The 23,381-nt window shown below is 39.9% G+C and overlaps 1 protein-coding gene across 1 annotated transcript in view; it reads right to left on the bottom strand.

Moving 5' to 3' along the window:
• NAA25 (N-alpha-acetyltransferase 25, NatB auxiliary subunit) overlaps positions 1-23,381 on the bottom strand; it is an 86,295-nt gene that overhangs the window by 27,749 nt on the left and 35,165 nt on the right. Inside the window, exons 5-15 of the mRNA XM_053590247.1 lie at positions 23,015-23,089; positions 21,537-21,644; positions 20,663-20,741; positions 19,842-19,953; positions 19,137-19,226; positions 17,108-17,277; positions 14,582-14,694; positions 9,120-9,327; positions 7,864-7,953; positions 4,748-4,928; positions 3,669-3,768 (exon numbers count right to left, since the gene is read on the bottom strand). Of these exons, the coding sequence (XP_053446222.1) occupies positions 3,669-3,768; positions 4,748-4,928; positions 7,864-7,953; positions 9,120-9,327; positions 14,582-14,694; positions 17,108-17,277; positions 19,137-19,226; positions 19,842-19,953; positions 20,663-20,741; positions 21,537-21,644; positions 23,015-23,089 (1,326 nt within the window). The remainder of the gene's footprint in view (positions 1-3,668; positions 3,769-4,747; positions 4,929-7,863; positions 7,954-9,119; positions 9,328-14,581; positions 14,695-17,107; positions 17,278-19,136; positions 19,227-19,841; positions 19,954-20,662; positions 20,742-21,536; positions 21,645-23,014; positions 23,090-23,381) is intronic.

The following is a 23,381-nucleotide window of genomic DNA, read 5'->3' on the forward strand; positions in this document are numbered from 1 at the left end:
CTCTTGGGCTCAAGTTCTCGTCTTGGCCCCCCGAGTAGCTGGGACTACAGGCACCCACCACAACCCCAGGCTATTTTTAGAGATGAAGTCTCGCTCTGAGACTGGTCTCGAACCTGGGAGCTCAGCAATCCACCCACCTCGGCCTCCCAGAGTGCTAGGATTACAGGCCACTGCACCTAGCCTGAGATCCTATCTCTAAAAATAAGTAGGCATTATGGCAGGCACCTGTAGTCCCAGCTACTCGGGAGGTTGAGGCAAGAGAATTGCTTCAGCCCAAGAGTTTGAGGTTGCTGTGACCTATGATGCCATAGCACTCTATCAAGGGTGACAAAGTAAAACTCTGTCTTAAAAAAAAAAAAAAAAAAAAGAAAAAAGAAGATGCAGAGCATTTGGCCTTGAAGAAAGATATTTCTCATATTGTGAGCAGAAGGTTGAATACCTATGATGTGATCACCAAAATCATGAACTTTCTTAGCTTCAAACTCCTTTGAGAGTTTGAGGTTGAGGTTGCTGTGACCTATGATGCCATAGCACTCTATCAAGGGTGACAAAGTAAAACTCTGTCTCAAAAAAAAAAAAAAAAAAGAATAAAGAAGATGCAGAGCATTTGGCCTTGAAGAAAGATATTTCTCATATTGTGAGCAGAAGGTTGAATACCTATGATGTGATGAACTTTCATGAACTTTCTTAGCTTCAAACTCCTTTAGGAAATGGTCCACATCATTGTCTCTATTTTATTATTCTGGAACTTGGCATTAAGGTCAAGGTGCATTTTCCTTACTGTATTATGTTTTTCTTTTGATTCTAGGACTGCCCAAGATTATCCCCTTCTATATGATTAAATTAGTTCCACCATTTTTTTGGGGGGGGAGGCAGTCTCGCTTTGTCGCCCCCAGTTAAATGCTGTGGTGTCACAGCTCACAGCAACCTCAAACTCCTAGGTTTAAGCAATTCTCTTGTCTCAGCCTCCCAAGTAGCTGGGACTATAGGTGCCTGCCACAGTACCTGGCTATATTTAGAGACGAGGTTTCACTCTGGCCCAGGCTATTCTCAAACCTGTGAGCTCAGATGATCCACCCACTTTGGTCTCCCAAGTGCTGGGATTACAGGTGTGAGCCACCATGCCCAGCAACCTTCTCAGTTAGTAGTAATAAAAGTTTCAGAACCAGGTCAATAAAATGCTATAATTTGATCACGTTCAATATGACACAAATTTAGATGAATTAGTCAATTCTGCCACACACAACCATCAGCAAAACATCAAACAATGATACAAAAACCCACAAAGGACAACAAACCCTCTCAAATTGTTCCTGGGGATCTCTCCCTATGTTCCAATACTTTGTGTTTTATTTTATTTTTTTTTCAAAACAACTCTTCACATAACATTTGTGGGAAGAAAAAAAGTCTAACTTTTATTTCTATAAAACAATGTGCTGGTGTGGTGGCTCATGCCTGTAGTCCCAACAACTCAGGAGGCTAAGGCAGGAGGATTGCTTGAGACCAGAAGTTTGAGACTACAATGAGCTATGATTGCACCACTGCATTCCAGTATAGGCAAAAGAATGAAATACCATCTCTAAACAAACAAATAAGATAATATGCCTTTTTTTTTTTTTTTTGAAACAGAGCCTCAAGCTGTCGCCTTGAGTAGAGTGCCGTGACATCACAGCTCACAGCAACCTCTAACTCCTGGGCTCAAGCGAGCTTCCGCCTCAGCCTTCCAAGTAGCTGGGACTACATACAGGCGCTCACCACAATACCTGGCTATATTTTGGTTGCAGCCATCTTTGTTGTTTGGTGGGCCCAGGCTGGATTTGAACCTGCCAGCTCAGGTGTATGTGGCTGGCACCTTAGCCGCTTGAGCCACAGACACCGTACCAATAATATGCTTTTAATGACCAAATCTTCATGAATAACATAATTCTTCTAGAATGCTAAATGATTGAAATTTAAAAAAAACCAGCCACCAGACCTGAATTAATCTCTTACTTATTGCTACTACGTCAAAGTGGTTTGAAAAACAAAGCTTTGAAAAGGAAAATCAAATCGTTCCTTAATCTCCTCCTTATGAGAGCCAAAATAATGAGACTTGAGGTAACTAATTTTTGTTTTTTACTGAAACTTCTCGAAAGCAGAAGAGAGTAAGCACAGATATTCAAACATAACGTGAAAACTCACAGATTTATTACTCAATTGCCCACTCCTTCTAGATCTTAGAAACCCAGTATCCTAGAGATGGTCTTCTGAGCTCTAAGCCAGACCAGCACCTTCTGAACAATATACCTCATGAACAACATACCAATACCTACTTCCCTCTCTCCCTGATCAGAAGCTGTACCAATAAATGATGTCTGAACAGAGCTATCAATTACTGGGGGGAAAGAGATGCAAGCCTAAATCAACTGATAGTACACAGCTCACCACCTAAGCACAAGAAGCAGCTTTCTACCATCTTAGAGCTGTTCTTTGCTGCTATTCCAGCCCTGTTCTTTGCTGCTATTCCAGTGTTCAGGCCACTTCCTGAACACTGTCAAAACATAGTTACCATAAGATGAAAACAACAAACCTATATTCTATACTGCAGAAATATTCTGCCTTGCCTTCTATTTAATATACACCTAAAGAATTAGATGGAAGACAGATTAGCCATTAACTGTTTTAATTATAAAAGGGATTTTTAAAAAATCGTCATGAATGTTTGCCAAGAACCCCAGATACCTCCTCCCCTTGCTGAGTTCCTTGGTTGCTGGTAGACCACAAGAATGAAAAGCTTTGGGCAAATATCTGGCATAGCCAAATTCTGGGAAATGAGTCTTATAAGTACATAAGAACCAAACAGGCAATGACCATTCTAAGGACATGCCCTCTTTTCTCCATATTTATTCTTGGGTAGTTTTGTGTGGTTGTTCAAATGAGTAGATGTCATACGGTTCTTCCACAAACACTTCTACTTAACCAACAATTGGAGTCCAAGTCTGCTTGCAATGAAAAATATGGGGCAAATCCCATCCTTTCATTATGGCACAGAGATGTTCTGTATCTTATTTGTTGGTACTTTTAGTATTGACCTAAATATCCTGGAACGTTCTTTAATTTTCTAGAAAGTATATGTACTCCATCTTATTTGTTGCTACTTTAAAAAACGTAGTTTGTTTGTTTATTTATTTTTGTTTTATATTCTGGGCAAATAGACTTCAATAAATAAAAACATATTATTAATCTAAATATCCCAGAATGTTCTTTAGTTTTCTGGAAAATATAAGCGTACTCACTGTTGGCAAAGGGCACAGTAGACATAAACTTCAGATTAAATAAAGGTAACAGAGAATAGCCGTTATGACAGAATCTTACATGGCTATTTCTTACGCCCTTGGAAAAATCTTAGAGATCAAAAGATACATCTGAGAAGCATGACACTTCCTAATCTATTACTACTGTTTTAAACACAACTTTCCAAGGCTTCTACTAACTACATACATTCTAACACACACAAATAATTCCTCACTTCTCCTTAACAGCCTTGCTCACTAGCAAGGCGTAAGGGAACTAGTAGTAGTATAACATGGGGCACCTCAACATGTACACTTGTGACAGGAGATAATGAGCTCTCTGAACTGTGTGCAGTCAGCAGGCAAGACCACAATAAAAAAAAGTTTTTCACTTACATCTTTCTGGTTGGAGTGGAAAAACCTGAGTGCGAAGTTACAGGACTGGGATGCAGCAGCATACTGACCTAGAGATTCCGCATATCGGGTCAAAAGATAACTAAGTCAGAAGAAAAGAAAAAAAAAATGCATGTTACATTTACTCACCTCTAATATCAAATACTACACTTCAAATACACTTGGCAAAAAAACAGCTAGGCACAAAGAAAAAGGAAAACATCTCTTCACAGAAATGATCTAATTCACAAGATCAAATTAAAAAAATAAATAAAAATAGCAAAGTTAATTCAGTTTTGTAGGAAATCTAAAGTTCTATGACATGCCTTCTTACATGCTGATGATTAATGGAATATAAAAAAGTTATAAGGGAACCTATAGTCTTCATAAAACAGCACCACCAGCAACAGAACAAATGCCCTTAAATAACCACAAATAGAAGTCAAAAGACAAATTCAAAAGCGCCTCTGTGGTCAACAAATAAAAGACATGTGTCAACATCAACTGAAAAGCAGAAGTAAAGACTTCAAAATCATGCATGCTAAGAGTAAGGATTCAAAGTATTCCATGTATATATAGCTATTTGCCTATATGAAGAAAACTCATTTAGCATTTCTAAATTACCACAGAAAGCTGAGAGATATAAAATTCTTTCTGCTTTGTAAAAAGTCATAATGGGTGATTAATCTAAAAAGCTTAATGCCGGGCGGCACCTGTGGCTCAGTGAGTAGGGCGCCGGCCCCATATGCCGAGGGTGGTGGGTTCAAACCCGGCCCCGGCCAAACTGCAACAAAAAAATAGCCGGGCATTGTGGTGGGCGCCTGTAGTCCCAGCTGCTCGGGAGGCTGAGGCAAGAGAATCGCGTAAGCCCAAGAGAGGTTGCTGTGAGCCGTGTGACGCCACGGCACTCTACCTGAGGGCACTCTACCTGAGGGCGGTACAGTGAGACTGTCTCTACAAAAAAAAAAAAAAAGCTTAATGCCAGGAATAATTTCATTACTGAAATCAAAACATTAAGAGTCCCATGAGTATCCCACACTGGTATAGCTGGCTGCTCATTATTCAGAGTATATACTACCAACCCAATGGTATCGTGCTGGATATGCTTAGCATCAAGGCTGGAGTAAAGATCCACTACTGGTTCAAATGCACCCAGCATACAGTAGATGCGAACAAGCAGCAATTTGAATTGAGCATTAGAAGGGCTGTGGGTCAATCCCTCTTCCAGCAAAGTCAGAGCCTGCCACACAGCGGTCTCATCACCTACAACCAAAATAGAGGATTATCCACTAAGCTTGACAACCAATGAAGGTTTTTTAAACAAAACCTATTGACTTAATTGCCTCCTCTAACTATTTTATAAATGAGTTTAGATCGCAGAGAACAAATTCTAGATACACAATTGTAAACAAAATAGAGATTTCCTCTGATTGATGGTCTCTCAACAGTTAAAGTCAGTTATAAAACATGCCCTCTGCAAAAATAACGCAGATTTTCAGTCTTGTAGAGGGAAGTTATACAATTCCCTAGATTTTCCAAGAGGTGAACTTTTCAGGAAAATAAGACCGCGAATCTTTCCCCTATAGGATTTTCTCTACAAGATTCCATATAGATGTCTCTATAGCAGCGGTTCTCAACTGGTGGGTCGCGACCCCCTTGGGAGTCGAATGACCCTTTCACAGGGGTCGCCTAAATACATCCTGCATATCAGATATTTACATTATGATTCATAATAGTAGCAAAATTATAGTTAGGAAGTAGCAACAAAAATGTGGGGTCACCACAACATGAGGAACTGTATTAAAGAGTCCCAGCATTAGGAAGGTTGAGAACCACTGCTTTATAGACACCAGCTTTTCTTCAATACGTAACTCTAACAGAGAGTCAAATAGGATTTTTAAAAATTGCTGATTAATAATTAAAGTAAAATAAGACACACATGGAAACATACAACCACTGATGTTAATAAAGAGTTTTTAATTACAAGGGAAAATGCAAAATACTGTATAGTGAAAACACACAGAAAATTCATAGTATGATGACATAAACTCAATATGCACAGAAGAAAAGAAGAAAATATGAAAGAAATGTTAAGAGTACCTTTGGGATCCAAAAGATAAGATTTTAAATAAACTATTTTACATAACTTTTACAAGTTCTTCTCACAGTAAGTAAAAACAGCTAAAATAAAACCTACATGTAGTAAGATTTTAAGAGATTCTGGCTGGGCGCAGTAGCTCATGTCTGTAATAATCCTAGCACTCTGGGAGACTGAGGTGGGTGGATTGCCCTGAGCTCAAGACCAGCCTGAGTAAGAGAGAGACCCCACCTCAAAAAAAATCCAAATAGCTGGACATTATGGCACCTGTAGTCCAAGCTACTCAGGAGGCTGAGGCAAAAGGATCGCTTAAGCCCAAGAGTTTGAGGTTGCTGTGAGCTATGATGCCAAGGTACTCTACTGAGGGTGACAAAGTGAGACTCTGTCTTAAAAAAAAAAAAAAAAAAAGTATTTGAACAGATTCTCTATGCTGTTTTCTAAAAGAAAAGTAGTTAAGACATAACATAAAATTGGGGCTCTAGACAAACATTATCTATAATCCTATCCAAACTATCCATAACCTACCCAAAGTACCACTATTTTAATGTATTTCCTTTTAACTATATAATTACTTTTATACAGTAGCAATCATAGTATATGTCCAATCCTGTAGTCAGCTATTTTTACCTTTAAGTGTTTCCCATATTGGCACCTGATCTTCACAACATAACTTTATTTAATTCAATATTCATTAACCTAAATCCTGGAATAGCACTAGATATAAGGCCCAGAGAGAAGAGTTACAGGTGGTTCCAAGCCTCAAGAATAGAAGAAACAGCCAGGTGAGATGGCTCCTGTCTGTAATCCTAGCACTCTGGGAGGCTGAGGCAGGTAGATCAGTTGAGCTCAGGAGTTCTGGACCAGCTGGAGCCAGAGGGAGACCCCATGTCTAAAAATACCTGGGCTTTGTGGCAGGCACCTATAGTCCTAGCTACTTGGGAAGCTAAGGCAAGAGAATCACTCAAGCCCAAGAGTTTGAGGTTGCTGTGAGCTATGACGCAAAGGCATTCTACTGGTGAAAAAGTGAAACTATGCCTCAAAAAAAAAAAAAAAAAGAAGAAACAGATGGACAATTATAGAGATTAGATCACTGTAAGAAGTCTAGGTTATTCAAGGATAACTGTTATCAGAAAATAAAAACTCAAGACAACTGAAAACAAAATTTTAAAGCAAGCAAGAAAAGAAGTTACTCTTCTTTTTGAACTATTAAATCAATTAAGAAGATATTTATTTTGTAAAATTTAGGCTACAACCACAACTCCATGCAAATTCATCAAAGTGCATCAAGGGTTGAAATGGTTTTTAGAGACATAGTTTTTCTAACTAAATTTTGTAATATAGGCATAAACAAAATGACATCTTTCATTCCCCATTTCAACTCTGCAGCATAATCATAATGAAATACTTTTTGCATTTCTTTTTTTAGCCAGGCCTGGGCCGGGTTCAAACCCACCAGCTCCAGAGCATGTGGGCGGCACCCTAACCACTGAGCTATCAGCACGCAACCTACTTCTTGCACTCCCAAATAATATGCAATAAACAACTAAAGTCAATTTTTCCGCCAAAAATACTAAAAAGAGAAAATATCAGGTAGGAGGACCTAAAGAAAAGGCAATCCCATTTGCTAAATTATCCTTCTCTTCTTCAATAACTCATCTTTCCTTTAACATGTATTACATATTTGTCTTAAATGAGTTAATCAGAGCTGTATTCAAAAAGAATACATTTTCCTGTATATAAAGTTCTTAAAGTTAGTAAAAAGAAATATTCTATTCCATGAGCCTATTCATGCATTTACGAATCAGTTTCATTAAACTTTAGTTATTGTAGCTTTACAATAAGTTTTTTACATTTGTCATTCATTATCCAGACCATTAATAAACAGAACAAACATCTGTTGATTTAAGATTACCCTGATTACAGGAAGGGAGATTAGGCGGAGACTTGGGTGCTTCTAAAAGCAAGCTGAAAAAAGGGAAAGGAAGAAAGACCTAATAGTATGAATCAAATCCATGGATTACATAATTAATCTAAAGAAAGGAAATAGTATTTATAATCAGTAAAAAAAAAAAAAGTTGAATTGAAATTGCTGCTACTTACCTGTTTCTCTCCATATATCAATAAGTACATGGACAGCAAGGAGACAATAATAGTCAGAAAACTGCAATTCTGTTTTCAAACAGGACTTTCCTACAGGGAAAAAAAAAATTGTAAAAATTTCAACGTTTGTTCAACTATTACTGCCTCAAAGAAGTTTTTTAACTTGAGAAAATAAAAGGAAAAGCAAAAGAAATTAAGAACAGAACAAATACCAGAAAAAAAAACCCCTAAGCTATGAATCATAAGGTTCAGAACAAGGTGAGACCATAGTCTGATGGAACAGAAGGAAGGGTCCCAGAGGGAAACGAACAATATTTGGAAGAAGGTTTTAGGGGAAGAAAAGAAACACAACCTAAGTGCCATGTATAAATAAATATGTTCTTTTTTTTTTTGTAGAGACAAAGTCTCACTTTATGGCCCTCGGTAGAGTGCCGTGGCCTCACACAGCTCACAGCAACCTCCAACTCCTGGGCTTAAGCGATTCTCTTGCCTCAGCCTCCCGAGTAGCTGGGACTACAGGCGCCCGCCACAACGCCCAGCTATTTTTTGGTTGCAGTTTGGCCGGGGCTGGGTTTGAACCCGCTACCCTCAGGTATATGGGGCCGGCGCCTTACCGACTGAGCCACAGGCGCCACCCAATAAATATGTTCTTTACCTCATCTAGTTTTTTAGAATATAATTAGAGAAATGCTGACATCCTTTCATCAGACAATTCAAATTTCTATCATGTGTATTTAGCAAAGGCCAAGTTAATCTGAAAATCATCTACATCTAAACTAATTACCTTACAATTTATAATATTCTTTTTATTCACTAACGGTCTATATATGAAAATTAAGGGGGCAGCGCCTGTGGCTCAGTGAGTAGGGCGCCAGCCCCATATACTGAGGGTGGCGGGTTCGAACCTGGCCCTGGCCAAACTGCAACAAAAAAAAGAAAAAAACAAGAAAGAAAGAAAAGACAAGGAAAGAAAAGAAAATTAAGCCCTAAAACCAGAAAATGGGTTAATTATCATACCTATGCAACTTATGAGCCCCAATACAATCAGAGTATGCTTATCAAATCAGGAAGCATATGGACAACTGGAAGTTAACTATAATTATCTAAAACTCCAATATCATATTGCTTTGTCTCCACACTTGACAAAATATTCTCCTTACCAAACACATTAAAACAGGGTGATATAGATGTCTTAAAACTGACTTCTAAGTCTTAACAAATAAGGGAACTACTATACATTTGGAATAGTTGCTCACCAAACTCCAGTCCATGCTGGTACCTTAACATCAATTCTCTGACCACATTCAATTTCTGATTTTTATCCATGGTGTGATACAAGCCAAGTAACCTTGTCAGCTGCACCACACACAGATGTTGCTGCAGAGCTCTGATGTCAGCAGGTAGTGCCAGTTTATCCTCTGTTGGTGTCGACAAAGGAACAACTCCAAGTAACTGATTAACAAACTGCAAAGTGGAGAAAAAAGGAGTAGAGGTCTCAAAACACAATCTTCAACAGACCATAACAGAAACTGAAATGGTCAAAAAAAGACATCTACCAAAAAAAATTTTAATTTCTTTAGTATATACCATTTGCTATCTACCAAAATAGCTAAAAACAAAAAAGTCTGCAACAGAACAATGCTGCTGAGGCTCCAGTGAAACTGGCACACTTGTTCGTTCATAGGCATTAAAAGATTTTAGGGCAGCGCCTGTGGCTCAGTGGGTAGGGCACCTGCCCCATATACCAAGGGTGGTGGGTTCAAACCCAGCCCCGGCCAAACTGCAACAACAAAATAACTGGGTGTTGTGGCACCTGTAGTCCCAGCTAATCAGGAGGCTGAGGCAAGAGAATCTCCTAAACCCAGGAGCTGGAGGTTGCTGTGAGCTGTGATGCCACAGCACTCTACCAAGGGTAACAAAGTGAGACTCTGTCTCTAAAAAAAAAAAAAAAGATTTTAAACATTTTGACTGGGTGTATTGGCTCACGCCTATAAATCCTAACACTCTGGGAGGCCAAGGCAAGTGGAATGCTTGAGCTGATGGGTTGGAGACCAACCTGAGCAAGAGCGAAATCCTATCTCTAAAAATAGCTGGGCATTGTGGCAGGTGCCTATAGTCCCACCTACTTGGAAGGCTGAGGAAAGAGAATGGCTTGAGCCCAAGAGTTTAAGGTTGCTGTGAGCTATGATGCCATGGCATTCTCCCAAGGATGACAAAGTGAGACTATCTCAAAAAACAAACGAACAAACAAAAAATATATATATATTTTAAACATTTAAACATTGTGAAAATGTTTCATAAATTAGACCATATTAATACCAATTATAAAGACATTAAAAAAATCTATTATGAAGAATTTATAAGGAATAAACCCACAAAGATGAAGAACATGCAAAGAGGCAGGTACACATGTATAGTCTCAGACACCTGGGAGACTGAGCCCAGGTGTTCCAACATAACCTGGGTAACACAGCAAAACCTGCTCTCTCAGACAAAAATTTTATTTTAGAAAAGAACATGTAAAAAGATGACAGTAAATAAACAATATCAGCAAGATTTCAAAACACACAAGGCAGAAGGGCAGGTGGTAATAACTAAATTATAGAGCAATCTAACAGTACACAATGGGGAGGATAACAATAGGTAGTATGCCTATTCTAGTCACAGAACCTTGATCACTCTGAGATTAAGAACACCAGGTGTCCCTGAAGGCTAATTATGAGTCAGAAATAGAATTTGTTAAATTCTGTCAAAGAAGTCAGTCCCCTCTCCAAGCTCACAGATCAAATAAATGCCTAAATAGGAGTAGAAGCCTGGGGTTTTATAGCCAGAAGAAACTGCCCAGAGATACCATAGGCACAGGGACAGTAGATGCAAGGACAACAGTCACAGCTGAAAATGAAAATAGAATAAACATTCGCTTAAAAAATGATTAGTGTCACTCAGTGCCCGTAGCGCAGTGGTTACAGCGCCAGCCACATGCACCAAGGCTGGTGGGTTTGAGCTAGGCTCGGGCTAGCTAAATAATGGCAACTGCAACAAGAAAATGGCCGGGCATTGTGGTGGGTGCCTTGTATTCCCAGCTACACGGGAGGCTGAGTCAAGAGAATCACTGAAGCTCAAGGGCTGGAGGTTGCTGTGAGCTGTGACACCACAGCTCTCTACTGAGGGCAACATGGTGAGACTCAGTCTCAAAAAAAAGATTAGGGTCCAGGCTGGGTGGTAGCTCACACCTATAATTCCAGCACTTTGGGAGGCTGAGGCAGGTGGATAACTTGAGCTGAGGGATTTGAAACTAGCCTGAGCAAGAGTGAGACTCCATCTTTACTAAAAATAAACAAATCTAGCCAGGTGTGGTGGCATGTACCTGTAGTCCTAGTTACTTGGGAGTCTGAGGCAAGAGGATCACTTGAGCCCAAGAGTTTGAGATTACTGTGAGCTATGATGCCATAGCACTCTACCTAGGGCAAAAGAGTGAGACTCAAAAAAAAAAAAAACGTAGTGTCGGGTGGTGCCTGTGGCTCAGTGGGTAGGGTGCCGGCCCCATATACCCAGGGTGGCGGGTTCAAACCAGTCCCAGCCAAATTGCAACACAAAAAATAGCCGGGCGCTGTGGCAGGCGCCTGTAGTCCCAGCTACTTGGAAGGCTTAGGCAAGAGAATCGCCTAAGCCCAGGAGGTGGAGGTTGCTGTGAGCTGTGTGACACCACAGCACTTTACCAATAGTGACGGAGTGAGACTGTCTCAAAAAAAAAAAAAAAAAAAAAAAAAAGTAGTGTCCCATCCTCCCTCCCATTTACTCCCAACCCCATCTCAGAATTCTATCAGCCAAACGTATAAACAGATGGTGGCAAACAAGCTCTATAAAAAATATTTCTAAGGTGGCTAAGGTGAGGGGTAGAGAAAAAGGAATTTCATGTTTGTATATAAAACTGAGAAAACTGGGATGTTATAAACAATTAAATTGGGGGCAAGACATGATTGCAAGAGGGACTTTACCTAATAATTGCAATCAGTGTAACTGGCTTATTGTACCCTCAATGAATCCCCAACAATAAAAAAAAAAAAAGAAAAAAAAAAACAATTAAATGACCACCTTCTACACCAGGACACCAATAGATAAAGAATATAACTGTAAAAATAAATTTGTATGTAAACCTATAATATAGCAATATGGAGGTAATAACAGAAGAAACATTGAAGAACTGAAAAGTGAGTTGCCTCTATGGAGATGGAACAACAAAGAATCAGCTATTATTTCTCAATATAAGCCTTGTGATGCTATTTAAGTTTTTCCAACTATTACAGTAGTTATAATTTCCTTTCCTTTCTTATTTTCTTTTTTTTGAGACAGAGTCTTGCTATGTCACCCTCGGTAGAGTGACATGGCATCACAGCTCACAGCAACCTCAAACTCTTGGGCTTAAGCAATTCTCTTGCCTCAGCCTCCCAAGTAGCTGAGACTACAGGCGCCCGCCACAATGCCCAGCTATTTTCTTGTTGCAGTTGTCATTATTGTTTAGCTGCCCAGCCAGCTCAAACCCGCCAGCCTTGTTGCATGTGGCTGGAGCCATAACCGTTGTGTTACAGGCACCAAGCCTAATTTCCTTTTCTTAAGAGACAAAGTATCACTCTGCCTGTCACCCAAACTGGATTGAGCAGTGGTGCAATCATAGCTTACTGCAGCTTCCAACTCCTGGGCTCACATGATCAAACCATCTCAGTCTCCTGGGTTACTGGGACTATTTTTATGCAAACAAAAAATCCCACTCATATGAAATTTTGCATTTGTGATAATTTTTCCTTTTGTCTATAGCTATATGCGTTTTGGGAGATTTTTGAAGGGTTTCTTTGAGACAGGATCTCACTCTGTCACCCAGGCTGGAGAGCTGTGGTGGGAAGGTCACACCTCCAACTTATAGGCTCAGGCTTCCTGGCTCAACCTTTCAAGTAATTCAGATTAAAGATGCCATACACCACACTCAGCTAGTTTTTTTTTTTTTTTTTTTGAAGAGATGCATCCTCGGTATGTTGCCCAGGCTAATCTTGAACTGTTGACCTCAAGCAATCCTCCAGCATTAGTCTCCCAAAGTGCTGGCATTAAAGGCATGAGTCATGGCCCCCAACTTTGTATTAATTATTAGGATAAGATATATACAGAGATTGCCAAAAAATGCTCATAAAAGCACCACAACCAGACTAGTATAAATTGTTATAATCAGATGTATGCAGAGGTATACACATTTTAAAAAAGAAAAACTGAAATAAAATTATAATATTCAAGTCATGTTTCACTTTTCAGTGTTTTCCTGCTTCTGATGAAATGCCTATATAATGCCTACTTCCTTCTTAAAAGCTGTTTTACATATATATCATTACGTCCACTACTAATGTCTTCTTTAGTGACTGCTAAAGAAATTTCAAACAGGAGTTGTTATCAAACAATCTGTTCACTATTTTAGTCTGTACATTTTTACTGATTTGTGAAAAAGTTACTTTAAAAACAAAACTACTGGCTAGGGCACCAGCCACATACACCAGAACTGGCAGGTTCGAATCCAGCCGAGGCATGCCAAACAACAATGACAACCACAACAAAAAAACAGCCGGGTGTTGTGGCGGTTGCCTGTAGTCTCAGCTACCAAGGGTGAGAAAGTGAGACTCTGTCTCTAAAAAAAAAAAAAAAAAACGAAAGAAAGAAATCATCTCTTTCGTTTTTTTTTTTTTGAGACAGAGTGTGACTATGTTGCCCTTGGTAGAGTGCTGTGGCATCACAGCTCACAGCAACCTCAAACTCTTGGGCTTAAGCAATTCTCTTGCCTCAGCCTCCCAAGAAGCTGGGACTACAGGCACCCAGCACAACACCCAGCTATTTTTTGGTTGTAGTTGTTTGGCAGGCCTGGGCTGGGTTCAAACTCACCAGCTCTGGTGTATGTGGCTGGCACCCTAGCTGCTGAGCTGTAGGTACCAAGCCAAGAAATCATCTCTTCAATGTAATAGCATGTAGAATACTTAGCTTGATAGGGCAATTAGAGTGGTATATTGTATTCACTACTCTTAGAAATTTTAGAAAAGAAACTCAAACACATAACGTCCATGTTCCTTTTTTCCCTCAGAGGTAAGAGCCTCACTCTGTTACCCTAGGCTAGAGTGCCATGGCAGCAATCTTAAACTCCTAGGCTCAAGCAATCCTCCTGCCTCAGCTTCCCAAGTAGCTACGACTATAGGCGCCCACCATAACACCCAGCAAATTTTTCCATTTTTAGTAGAGATGGGGCTCTTGATCTTGCTCAGGCTGATCTCAAACCCTTAACCTCAAGGGATCTTCATGCCTCAGCCTCCCAGAATGCTAGGATTATAGGTAGGAGCTACCGTGCCCGGCCATTAACCTCCAAGTTCCAATAAAAAAAAGGCACTTAAGGGCGGCGCCTGTGGCTCAGTGAGTAGGGCGCCAGCCCCATATGCCGAAGGTGGCGGGTTCAAACCCAGCCCTGGCCAAACTGCAACAAAAAAATAGCTGGACGTTGTGGTGCACGCCTGTAGTCCCAGCTGCTCGGGAGGCTGAGGCAAGAGAATCGCTTAAACCCAAGAGTTAGAGGTTGCTGTGAGCCGTGTGATGCCATGGCACTCTGCCCGAGGGCGGTACAGTGAGACTCTGTCTCTACAAAAAAAAAAAAAAAAAAGGCACTTAACAGAATTCTGAACTGTGTAGTACTTACTTTTGTACACTGTGCAGTGGGCAAAAGGTCAACAAACACCTTAAGGTCTGTAAAACAACAAGGTTTATCCCCAAACTTTTTAAAATATTGGAACATTAATTCTTCTGGATCACCTAAGACAGAAAAATAAAATTATTAGATCATTCATGGCTGAAGCAATTTATAATTTAAGTGTGAGATCTAATTTGAAACACTTACTTCAATTAAGTTAACATTTTGAGCCGGGCACAGTGTCTCACACCTGCAATCTTAGCACTCTGGGAGGCTGAGGCAGGTGGACTGCCTGAGCTCACAGGTTCCAGACCAGCCTGAGCAAATTTGAGACCCTGTCTCTAACAAAAGACAGGGTGTTGTGGTGGGCACCTAGAGTCCTAGCTACTTGGGAGGATGAGGCAACAGAATCACTTGAGCCCAGGAGTTTGAGGTTGCTGTGAGGTATGACACCACGGCATTCTATGAAGGGTGACAAAGTGAGACTATGTCTCAAAAAAAAAAAAAAAAAGTAAACATTTTGCTTGAATCAGAATGAATGTTAGAAGATGGTATACTAGGTTGTGTGTGTGTATTGAGACAAAACCTCACTTTGCCCTAGGCTACAGTGCCATGGCAGCAATCTCAAAATCCTGAGTTCAAGTAATTCTCCTGCCTTAGCCTCCCAAGTAGCTGGGACAAAACACATGTACCATAAGGCCCAGCTATATTTTAGAGACAGGGTCTTGCTCTTGCTCAGGCTTGTCTCAAACTCTGGAGCTCAAATAATCCTCCTGTCTTGGCCTCCCAGAGTGCTAAGATTATAGATGTGAGCCATCACTCAAGGTCTGGCCTGTCAGTTTTAAAATCCAGTTCAGTGGCTCATGTCTGTAATCAGAGAACGAGGAGAGGTCAAGAAGGGAGAATTGCTAGACACCATGAGTTCAAGACCAGACCAAAAACCCTAATCTCTTAAAAATAAAAAAATTGAACCAGTCATATGTGAAGCATACCTCCTGGATACTCAGAAGACAGAAGAAGTTCTGAGACCTTCTTAAGACCAGGAATTGTTAACACAAATTTTAAATATAAAATGAAGCTAAAAATTGAGAGACTTACTGTCTTAAATTTTAAAAACTATAGGTATATAGGCGGCGCTCATAGCTTAGTCTGGCAGGTTCGGACCTGGTCCAGGCCAGCAAAAACGATAACAACTGCAACGAAAGAAATAGCCAGGTGTTGTGGCAGGAGCCTGTAGGCCCAGCTACTTTGGGAGGCTGCGGCAAGAAAATTGCTTAAGCCCAAGAGTATGAGGTTGCTGTGAGCTGTGATGCCACGCACTCTACCAAGGGCGATAGCTTGAGACCCTGTCACAAAAACAAAACAAAACACTGTAGATATAATGAAAACTGTGCATTAATCTTAGTATGAGAAAGATCCACTGCTTTTTCCTTTGGGATGAGGTCATTTTTCCAGCCAAACGGGAACTAGCACAACTATGCCATCTTTTACTTATTATGCAATAGAACATAAAGAAATATTTTACAAAAATGTCTAAGGGCTTCACCAAATTTCTAGAAGGCTTCTCTGAATGTTTTAGTATCTGTATCATTCTTTTCTCCCCTCTCGTCATTATCCTTGTAAGTTTTCTCTCAAGTTACAAATTGTATATCACACAGGCTTTTGTCAATGCTTTTGTGATGCATAGAGCAGATTTTCAAGAAACCTTCCATCTATTATTAAACTTTAAAATTGCTGATTTTCAGCTCAGTGCCTGTAACTCAAGTGGCTAAGGTGCCAGCCACATACACCAGAGCTGGTGGGGTCGAATCCAGTCCAGGCCCGCCAAATAGCAATGAAAACTACAACCAAAAAATAGCTGGGCATTGTGGTGGACATCTGTAGTCCCAGCTACGTGGGAGGTTGAGGCAAGAGAATCACTTAACCCCAGGAGTTGGAGGTTGCTGTGAGCTGTGATGCCACAGCACTCTACCCAGGGTAACAACTTGAGGCTCTGTCTAAAAAATAAATAAATAAAATAGTCAATTTTACTTTGATTTTTATTTTATTGTTGGGTCAGCAAGACAATGTCTGACAAACCCTCTGATAAAACTGAAATGCTACTATAAAGCCAAGTTGAATACTTGATGCCTAATTTTATAAGTGATCCGTTCATTAGAAATTTCTTCAGGTTGTGGCTAAATTTCTGTGGCTAAGTGAGTACAGCGCCGGCCCCGTACTCCAAGAGTGGCGGCATCAAAACTGGCCCCAGCCAACTGCAACAAAAAACAGCCAGGCATTGTGGTGGGTGCCTGAGGTCCCAGCTACTCGGGAGGCTGAGGCAAGAGAATCGCCTAAGCCCAGGAGTTGGAGGTTGCTGTGAGCTGTGACGCCACAGCACTCTATGGAAGGAAACAAAGTCAGATTGTCTCTAAAAAAAAAAAAAGAAATTTCTTCAGGTTATGAAGATGTTTGCTTCCCAAACATGACTTTGTCACTATAGTGAGGGCATCCCTGCATCTCCTCAGGGATCCCAAGTATCATAAAGTTTCTTACCCAGTTTATACTCATCATTACAACCTTGACTTCGTAAACGTCTAATCAGCTCCAGTTTAGCTAGATGTGGTCCTCGAAGATGTCGAGAACTTTTAGATTCTTCTGTTATCCGATCTTCTATAAACTTCACAGCTTCTTCTGTGGAATAATGTACTTCCCCTTCTAAAGAACTGGGCATAAAAACATAAAAAAGGTATTTTTATTGCCTCTATTGTCCTTCGCAAAGCTTAAAGTCAAGCCAAATTTAAGAAACAAATTAAAAAGAAAAACCACTTTGGGCCTCTGGCGCCGGCCCCATATACTGAGGGTGGCGGGTTCAAACCCTACCCCAGCCAAACTGCAACAATAAATAGCCAGACATTGTGGTGGGCACTTGTAGTCTCAGCTACTTGGGAGGCTGAGGCAAGAGCATCACCTAAGCCCAGGAGTTGGAAATTGCTGTGAGCTGTGATGCCACAGCACTCTACCGAGGGTGACAAAGTGAGACTCTGTCTCTAAAAAAAAAATTAAAAAAAGAAAAAAAAAAAAGAAAAACTACTTTGATGAATATTAAGCATTACAAATGGGAAAAAGAGAACTATGAGCATATTCTAATTGAATTTCTCCCAATTTTGGCATTTGACTAATGCAGCAATTAACCATCTATATGTCTTTAAAAAAATGTATAATTTCATATATGAAAATATTGTCAATGGCCAGGCACGGTGCTCATGCCTGTAGTCCCAGCACTTTGGGAACGTGGGAGGCAGGAGGACAGTTAGGGGGCCAGGAGGTCAAGACCAGCATGGGCAAAAGAGCAAGATGCCAACCCTAAAAGAAAACAAAAATTTAGCTCAGTGTAGTGATGTGCACCTGTAGTCCTACCTACTCGGTAGGCTAAGGCAGGAGGATAGGTTTAGCACAGTTGTGGTTACAGTGATCTGTGATCATACCATTGTACTCAAGCCTGGATGACAGAGCGAGTCCCTGTCTCTTAAAAGAAATAACTGCCTAATAAAAATATAAGTAAATTTTATTTTCTTGCTCGAAAGCTGAGAAAAATTATATAACATTCTCAAGTAAGCATGTTCATAACTGGTATCTTAAAAGGGCCAGGTGCAGTGGCTCACGCCTGTAATCCTAGCACGCTAGGAGGCTGAGGTGGATGGATTGCCTGAGCTCACAGGTTCCAGACCAGCATGAGCCAGAGCAAGACCTCATCTCTAAAAATAGCCAGGCATCCTGGCAGGCACCTATAGTCCCAGCTACTTGGGAGGTTGAGGCAAGAGAATCACTTGAGCCTAAGAATTTGAGGTTGCTGTGAGCTATGACGCCATGGCACTCTATAAAGGGCGACATAGTGAGACTGTCTCAAAATAAAAAAAAGCTCCCTCCAAAAAAGGACAAAAGAAAAACAAAGGAAATCTACAAAAACCCAAGTATCAATAGAAGATGTTAAATTAATTATAGAACATCTCTAAAATGCAATACTTTTAAAACATAGTAAAATAAACTGAAAAAGGCCAGCTGCCACGTCTCATGTCCATAACCCCACTCCGGGATGCCAAGGTGGGTCAATTCTTGAAAGAGCTCAGAAGTTCAAGACCAGCCTGAGCAAGAGCAAGACCCTGTGTCTAAATTTAGCTGGGCATTGTTGCGGGCACCTGTAGTCCCACTACTTGGGAAGCTGAGGCAAGAGGACTGCCTGAGCCCAAGAGTCTGAGGTTGCTATGAGCTATGATGCCATAGTACTCTACTGAGAACAAAGTAAGACTATGTCTCAAAAAAAAAAAAAAGGGAACTCAATATGCCTACATTGAAATCTTTTAGGTATAACATATTAAAAAGGGCCATTATATAGCCAGGCGTTGTGGCGGGCGCCTGTAGTCCCAGCTACTCGGGAGGCTGAGGCAAGAGAATCACTTAAGCCCAGGAGTTGGAGTTGCTGTGAGCTGTGTGAGGCCATGGCACTCTACCGAGGGCCACAAAAAAAAAATAAATAAATAAAAATAAAAAGGGCCATTATAATTCAGAAATGATGACAACTTACTGTTCACCTTCAGCGGGAGGAGTCCAGGCTTCTTCAATCAGTCGAAAGACAGAATCGAAATAAGTCAGATAGAACTGCCAGTCATCTGAGCTAAAATCAGATTGAATGATGCACACAGGATTAAATCCAAGTTGTGACAAAATTGCCTTAGGAACCATGGTATTCAACTTATATTCTAAGTATATTTTGGGGTGTACTAGGAGTGGCCTACCTCTCCCTCTGGGATTCCTCTGCAGCCTTAATGAGGCATATTGCAGAAGCATTTTCAAAGTAAAAAACTTTTAAGAGATTATTCTTTAATAAAACGACCAGAAATTCTGTCGTTTAAATTCTGTAATATTATTAACAGAAAATTCCCTAAATAATCATTTCCTCAATGTGGGGGTTATGGGGGGGGAATGCTGCAGGAAATAAGCCTCTCTCTTTTACACTAATACTGAATTTGATAAATTATTTCTAGCATTCCTTCTCAAGACTCTACTAATATTTAGCACCATGATAAGTGAGAAAATAAAGTAATATTATACCTCTTTACTGAAAGGTGAAGGCTCATGGAAAACTTTAAAAAACATCCAGGATACAACTACTAATATAATACTTCATGCCTAGAAATCTCAAAATGCACAGAGACAAACAAAAACTCAGTAGCAAGGCCTTAAAGCAGCCTCAATTCAGTCTTATGGTACAAAAGAAGAATTTACTCACTTTTTTAGTAAGAGGCGCCGAGATAGGGCATTGCACTCAGGCCACTTGCTCAACTTCTTGTACATAGCCATGCATTTATTTTCTCGACTCTGAATCTCACTTGTCAATTTCTCTACAATTAAAGGGTATAAAAGTTGGTAAACTGGCTACATTTTACTAAAAAACCAGAAGAAGGCACCTGTAGTCTCAGCTACTTCGGAGGCTGAGGCAAGAGGATTAATTGAGCCCGAGTTTGAGGTTGCTGTGAGCGATGATACCATAGTACTCTACCTGGGTGCAGTGGCTTACCCTTGTAATCCTACATTCTGGGAGGCCAAGGAAAGAGCACTGCCTGAGCTCAGAGGTTTGAGACCAGCCTGAGCAACAGCAAGACCCATAGCTGGGTGTTGTGGTGGGTGTCTGTTGTCCCAGCTACTTGGGAGGCTGAGACAAGGGAATAGCTTGAGCCCAAGAGTCTGAGGCTACTTTGAGCTGTGACTCCAGGGCACCCTACCGAGGGTGAAAAAAAAAAAAGAGTAAGACTCTATTTTAAAAAAAGGTGGGGGGGAAGAGGCTTTAGAGATCTGAAACATCTTTTATACACCTTAATTTTCTGAACTCATTATTTTTAATTAAAAATATTTTTAAAAATATAATTTATAGCACACAATGAAGTCCATAAGAACATAAAATGATCACAAGTGATTTCTTTTATGTCTTTATATCCTTGTGTTTCTGCATCAGAAATTTCCCTCTCCTCACCAGGAAATGGAGTAAAAGAAGAGGAAGTCTCCATAATAAACATTTTTCACACTTAAATAGGAATATTTAATTAGAATTACCTCCTAATTTCCCTCTGATGACATCCAAGGCTTCCTGGTACTTTCCTAAACGTTCCAGGATCATATAATAAAGTTCAACCTTACAGAAAAAAACAATTAAAACATGCAACCATTGAAACTTTGCAATAATAGATAGTCATTCACATGTTTTAAAAAAGTTATTTAAGGGCGGCGCCTGTGGCTCAGTGAGGAGGGCGCAGACCCCATAGACGGAAGGTGGCGGGTTCGAACCCAGACCCGACCAAAGTGCAACAAAAAATAGCCGGGCGTTGTGGTGGGCACCTGTAGTCCCAGCTACTCAGGAGGCTGAGACAAGAGAATCACCTAAGCCCAGGAGTTGGAGGTTGCTGTGAGCAGTGTGATGCCATGTCACTCTACTCTACTGAGGGCAATAAAGTGAGACACTGTCTCTACCAAAAAAAAAAAAAAAAGTTATTTAATATAAAGAACATTACCTTCAAATGAGATAAACCAGACAATAAGAAATAATAGCATCTCCCCTGTTTATACAGGCAGCCCTTGGGTTATGAACAAGATTAGTGGCATAGGTTTGTTTTTAAGTTGAATTTGTATGTAAGCTGAAAACAAACACATTTACCTATCGACTTATTTTAATAGCCCCCGTTTATAAGTGCAAATCATGTCACTTGGGTGTTTGTAACTTGGGGACTGCCTGTATACATCTCAGCCTAGCATAGTTGCTGGAAACAGCTCAGTGTTTACCATACCTAAGCTGGGGGTTTTCAAAGCTTCACATTTACACAAAGGACCCACCTATCAAGTGGCAATAAAATAACCATTCATAATATTGTAACATAATATTGTAGCACTATCAAAATCATGAAAACATAAAAGTAGGGCTTAAATTACTCACTTCAGCCTCAGCTTCTATCTTGTCCTCTTTCACCATTTTTTCAACCATTCTCTCAGCAAGCGGCAGAAACATTGTTTTTGAGAGGTTTTCATCCTGTGCTGATATAGACTACAGGGGGAAACATAAAGGTCTCATTCTAATTTCTCTCCTATTTATTTATATTAACATACAGATCAGTACTGTGACTCTAATACATAATTATGAAGCCACTATGTCAAGTATCAGACCTAATATGAACTGTCAAGAGGGTACATTAGCAAGCAAGCTGCTTTATAAGAAATTTCCTTCCTAAAGTTCCATCATCCTATGCATTCTTAAAATACTAAGCTTCCACAATATGATCTAATTTTTAAATAGGATGTTCGCACATTTTTCTGGAAATATGTAAAGAGGGAATATAACTATATTGTTTATTATGCTACATATATGAGTATCAGCAGGTTATTTGAAAAGGAAAACTTTCAGATCTTTTTGAGATCTTCCTGTATTAGAAGGAGGAAATGACAATCCCTTCCACTTACAGTTCACTAATAGCTATAATTATCCTAAATTGATAATTAAAATAAATATCAATAATGTTAATATTGCCAGATTCTACTCAGAACTCAACCCTTGTAAACAAACTTTCAATGTATATATTATGCTTATTTTATAGAGAAAAAAAACATTGATAACAGTAAGACATTCCCCCACCAGTGTATGAATACAGGCCTGTCTGATCCCCAAACACCTATTTTTAATCACCTAATCTTAACTCCTTCCTGTCTATCCTCTGCTATACGGAATCTTACTTTGGTCCTTACTACAGCTCTGGGAGATAAATATCTCCATTCTGCAAAGGAAGCAAACTCATGCTCAGAAATGACAAGTGATAAAAACAAAGCCACCCAGTTCAGTGACTTATTCACTAATCAACAATGTTGTCTTAAAGACAAATCTCACTTCAAAACATCAAATATTTCAAGGCTCTAGAACTCTCGGAGGCCGAAGCAGATGGATTGCCTGAGCTCACAGGTTCAAGACCAGCCTGTGCAAGAGTGAGACCCCGTCTCTAAAAAACAGCCAGGCAATGTGCTGGGCACCTATAGTCCCAGATACTCAGGCTGAGGCAAGAAAATCGCTTAAGCCCAAGAGTTTGTGGATGCTCTGAGCTATGATGCCACAGCACTCTACCGAGGATGACGAAGTGAGACTTTATCTCAAAAAAATATTTTCAAGGCTTATACTTAATCAAATAACCTAGCAATGGCTCTAAGATTCAAGGAAAATACAGTCCATGTTGCATACAAAGAAACTGATATGCCAATTCATAAAGAATATCCCCAAACCTCAACTTAACAAGTCAACTGACAATATGTAAATTCCGTTTGACACATGCTGCAATATACTACCCAAAATGTTCAGAAGATACATTAAGAACAATGACTATATACAAAAATAAAAACAAACATTAATACCATTCTGAATGCCATACTCACTTGCATAATTAAGCTCATCACAGACCAAAAGTAGTAAGGGTTTTTAGGGACAATCTTATATAGAGCCATGCCAGCCTGAAAGATAGAGAGCCATTAATTCTTAATTTATAGAACACTATACAGAGGGTAATTAATTATCTCGGTATACCGGCAGGAAGTCTCCTAGGACAACAGCAGCACATTTACATATCCCAGTTAGTATAAGTGCTTAGGAACTTGAAGGCTACAGCAAGAGGTGGATTTTCAAATCATCAGTGATGTTTTATCTTTGAATCAGATTTTTCTAAAATTAAAGTCCAATATTTCTAGAAGACACTGCAATCCAACATAGTAGACAGTTAAGCAAATACAAAATACAATAAATAAA

The sequence above is a fragment of the Nycticebus coucang genome, chromosome 4, assembly GCF_027406575.1.
Source record: "Nycticebus coucang isolate mNycCou1 chromosome 4, mNycCou1.pri, whole genome shotgun sequence".
Lineage (NCBI taxonomy): Eukaryota > Metazoa > Chordata > Mammalia > Primates > Lorisidae > Nycticebus > Nycticebus coucang.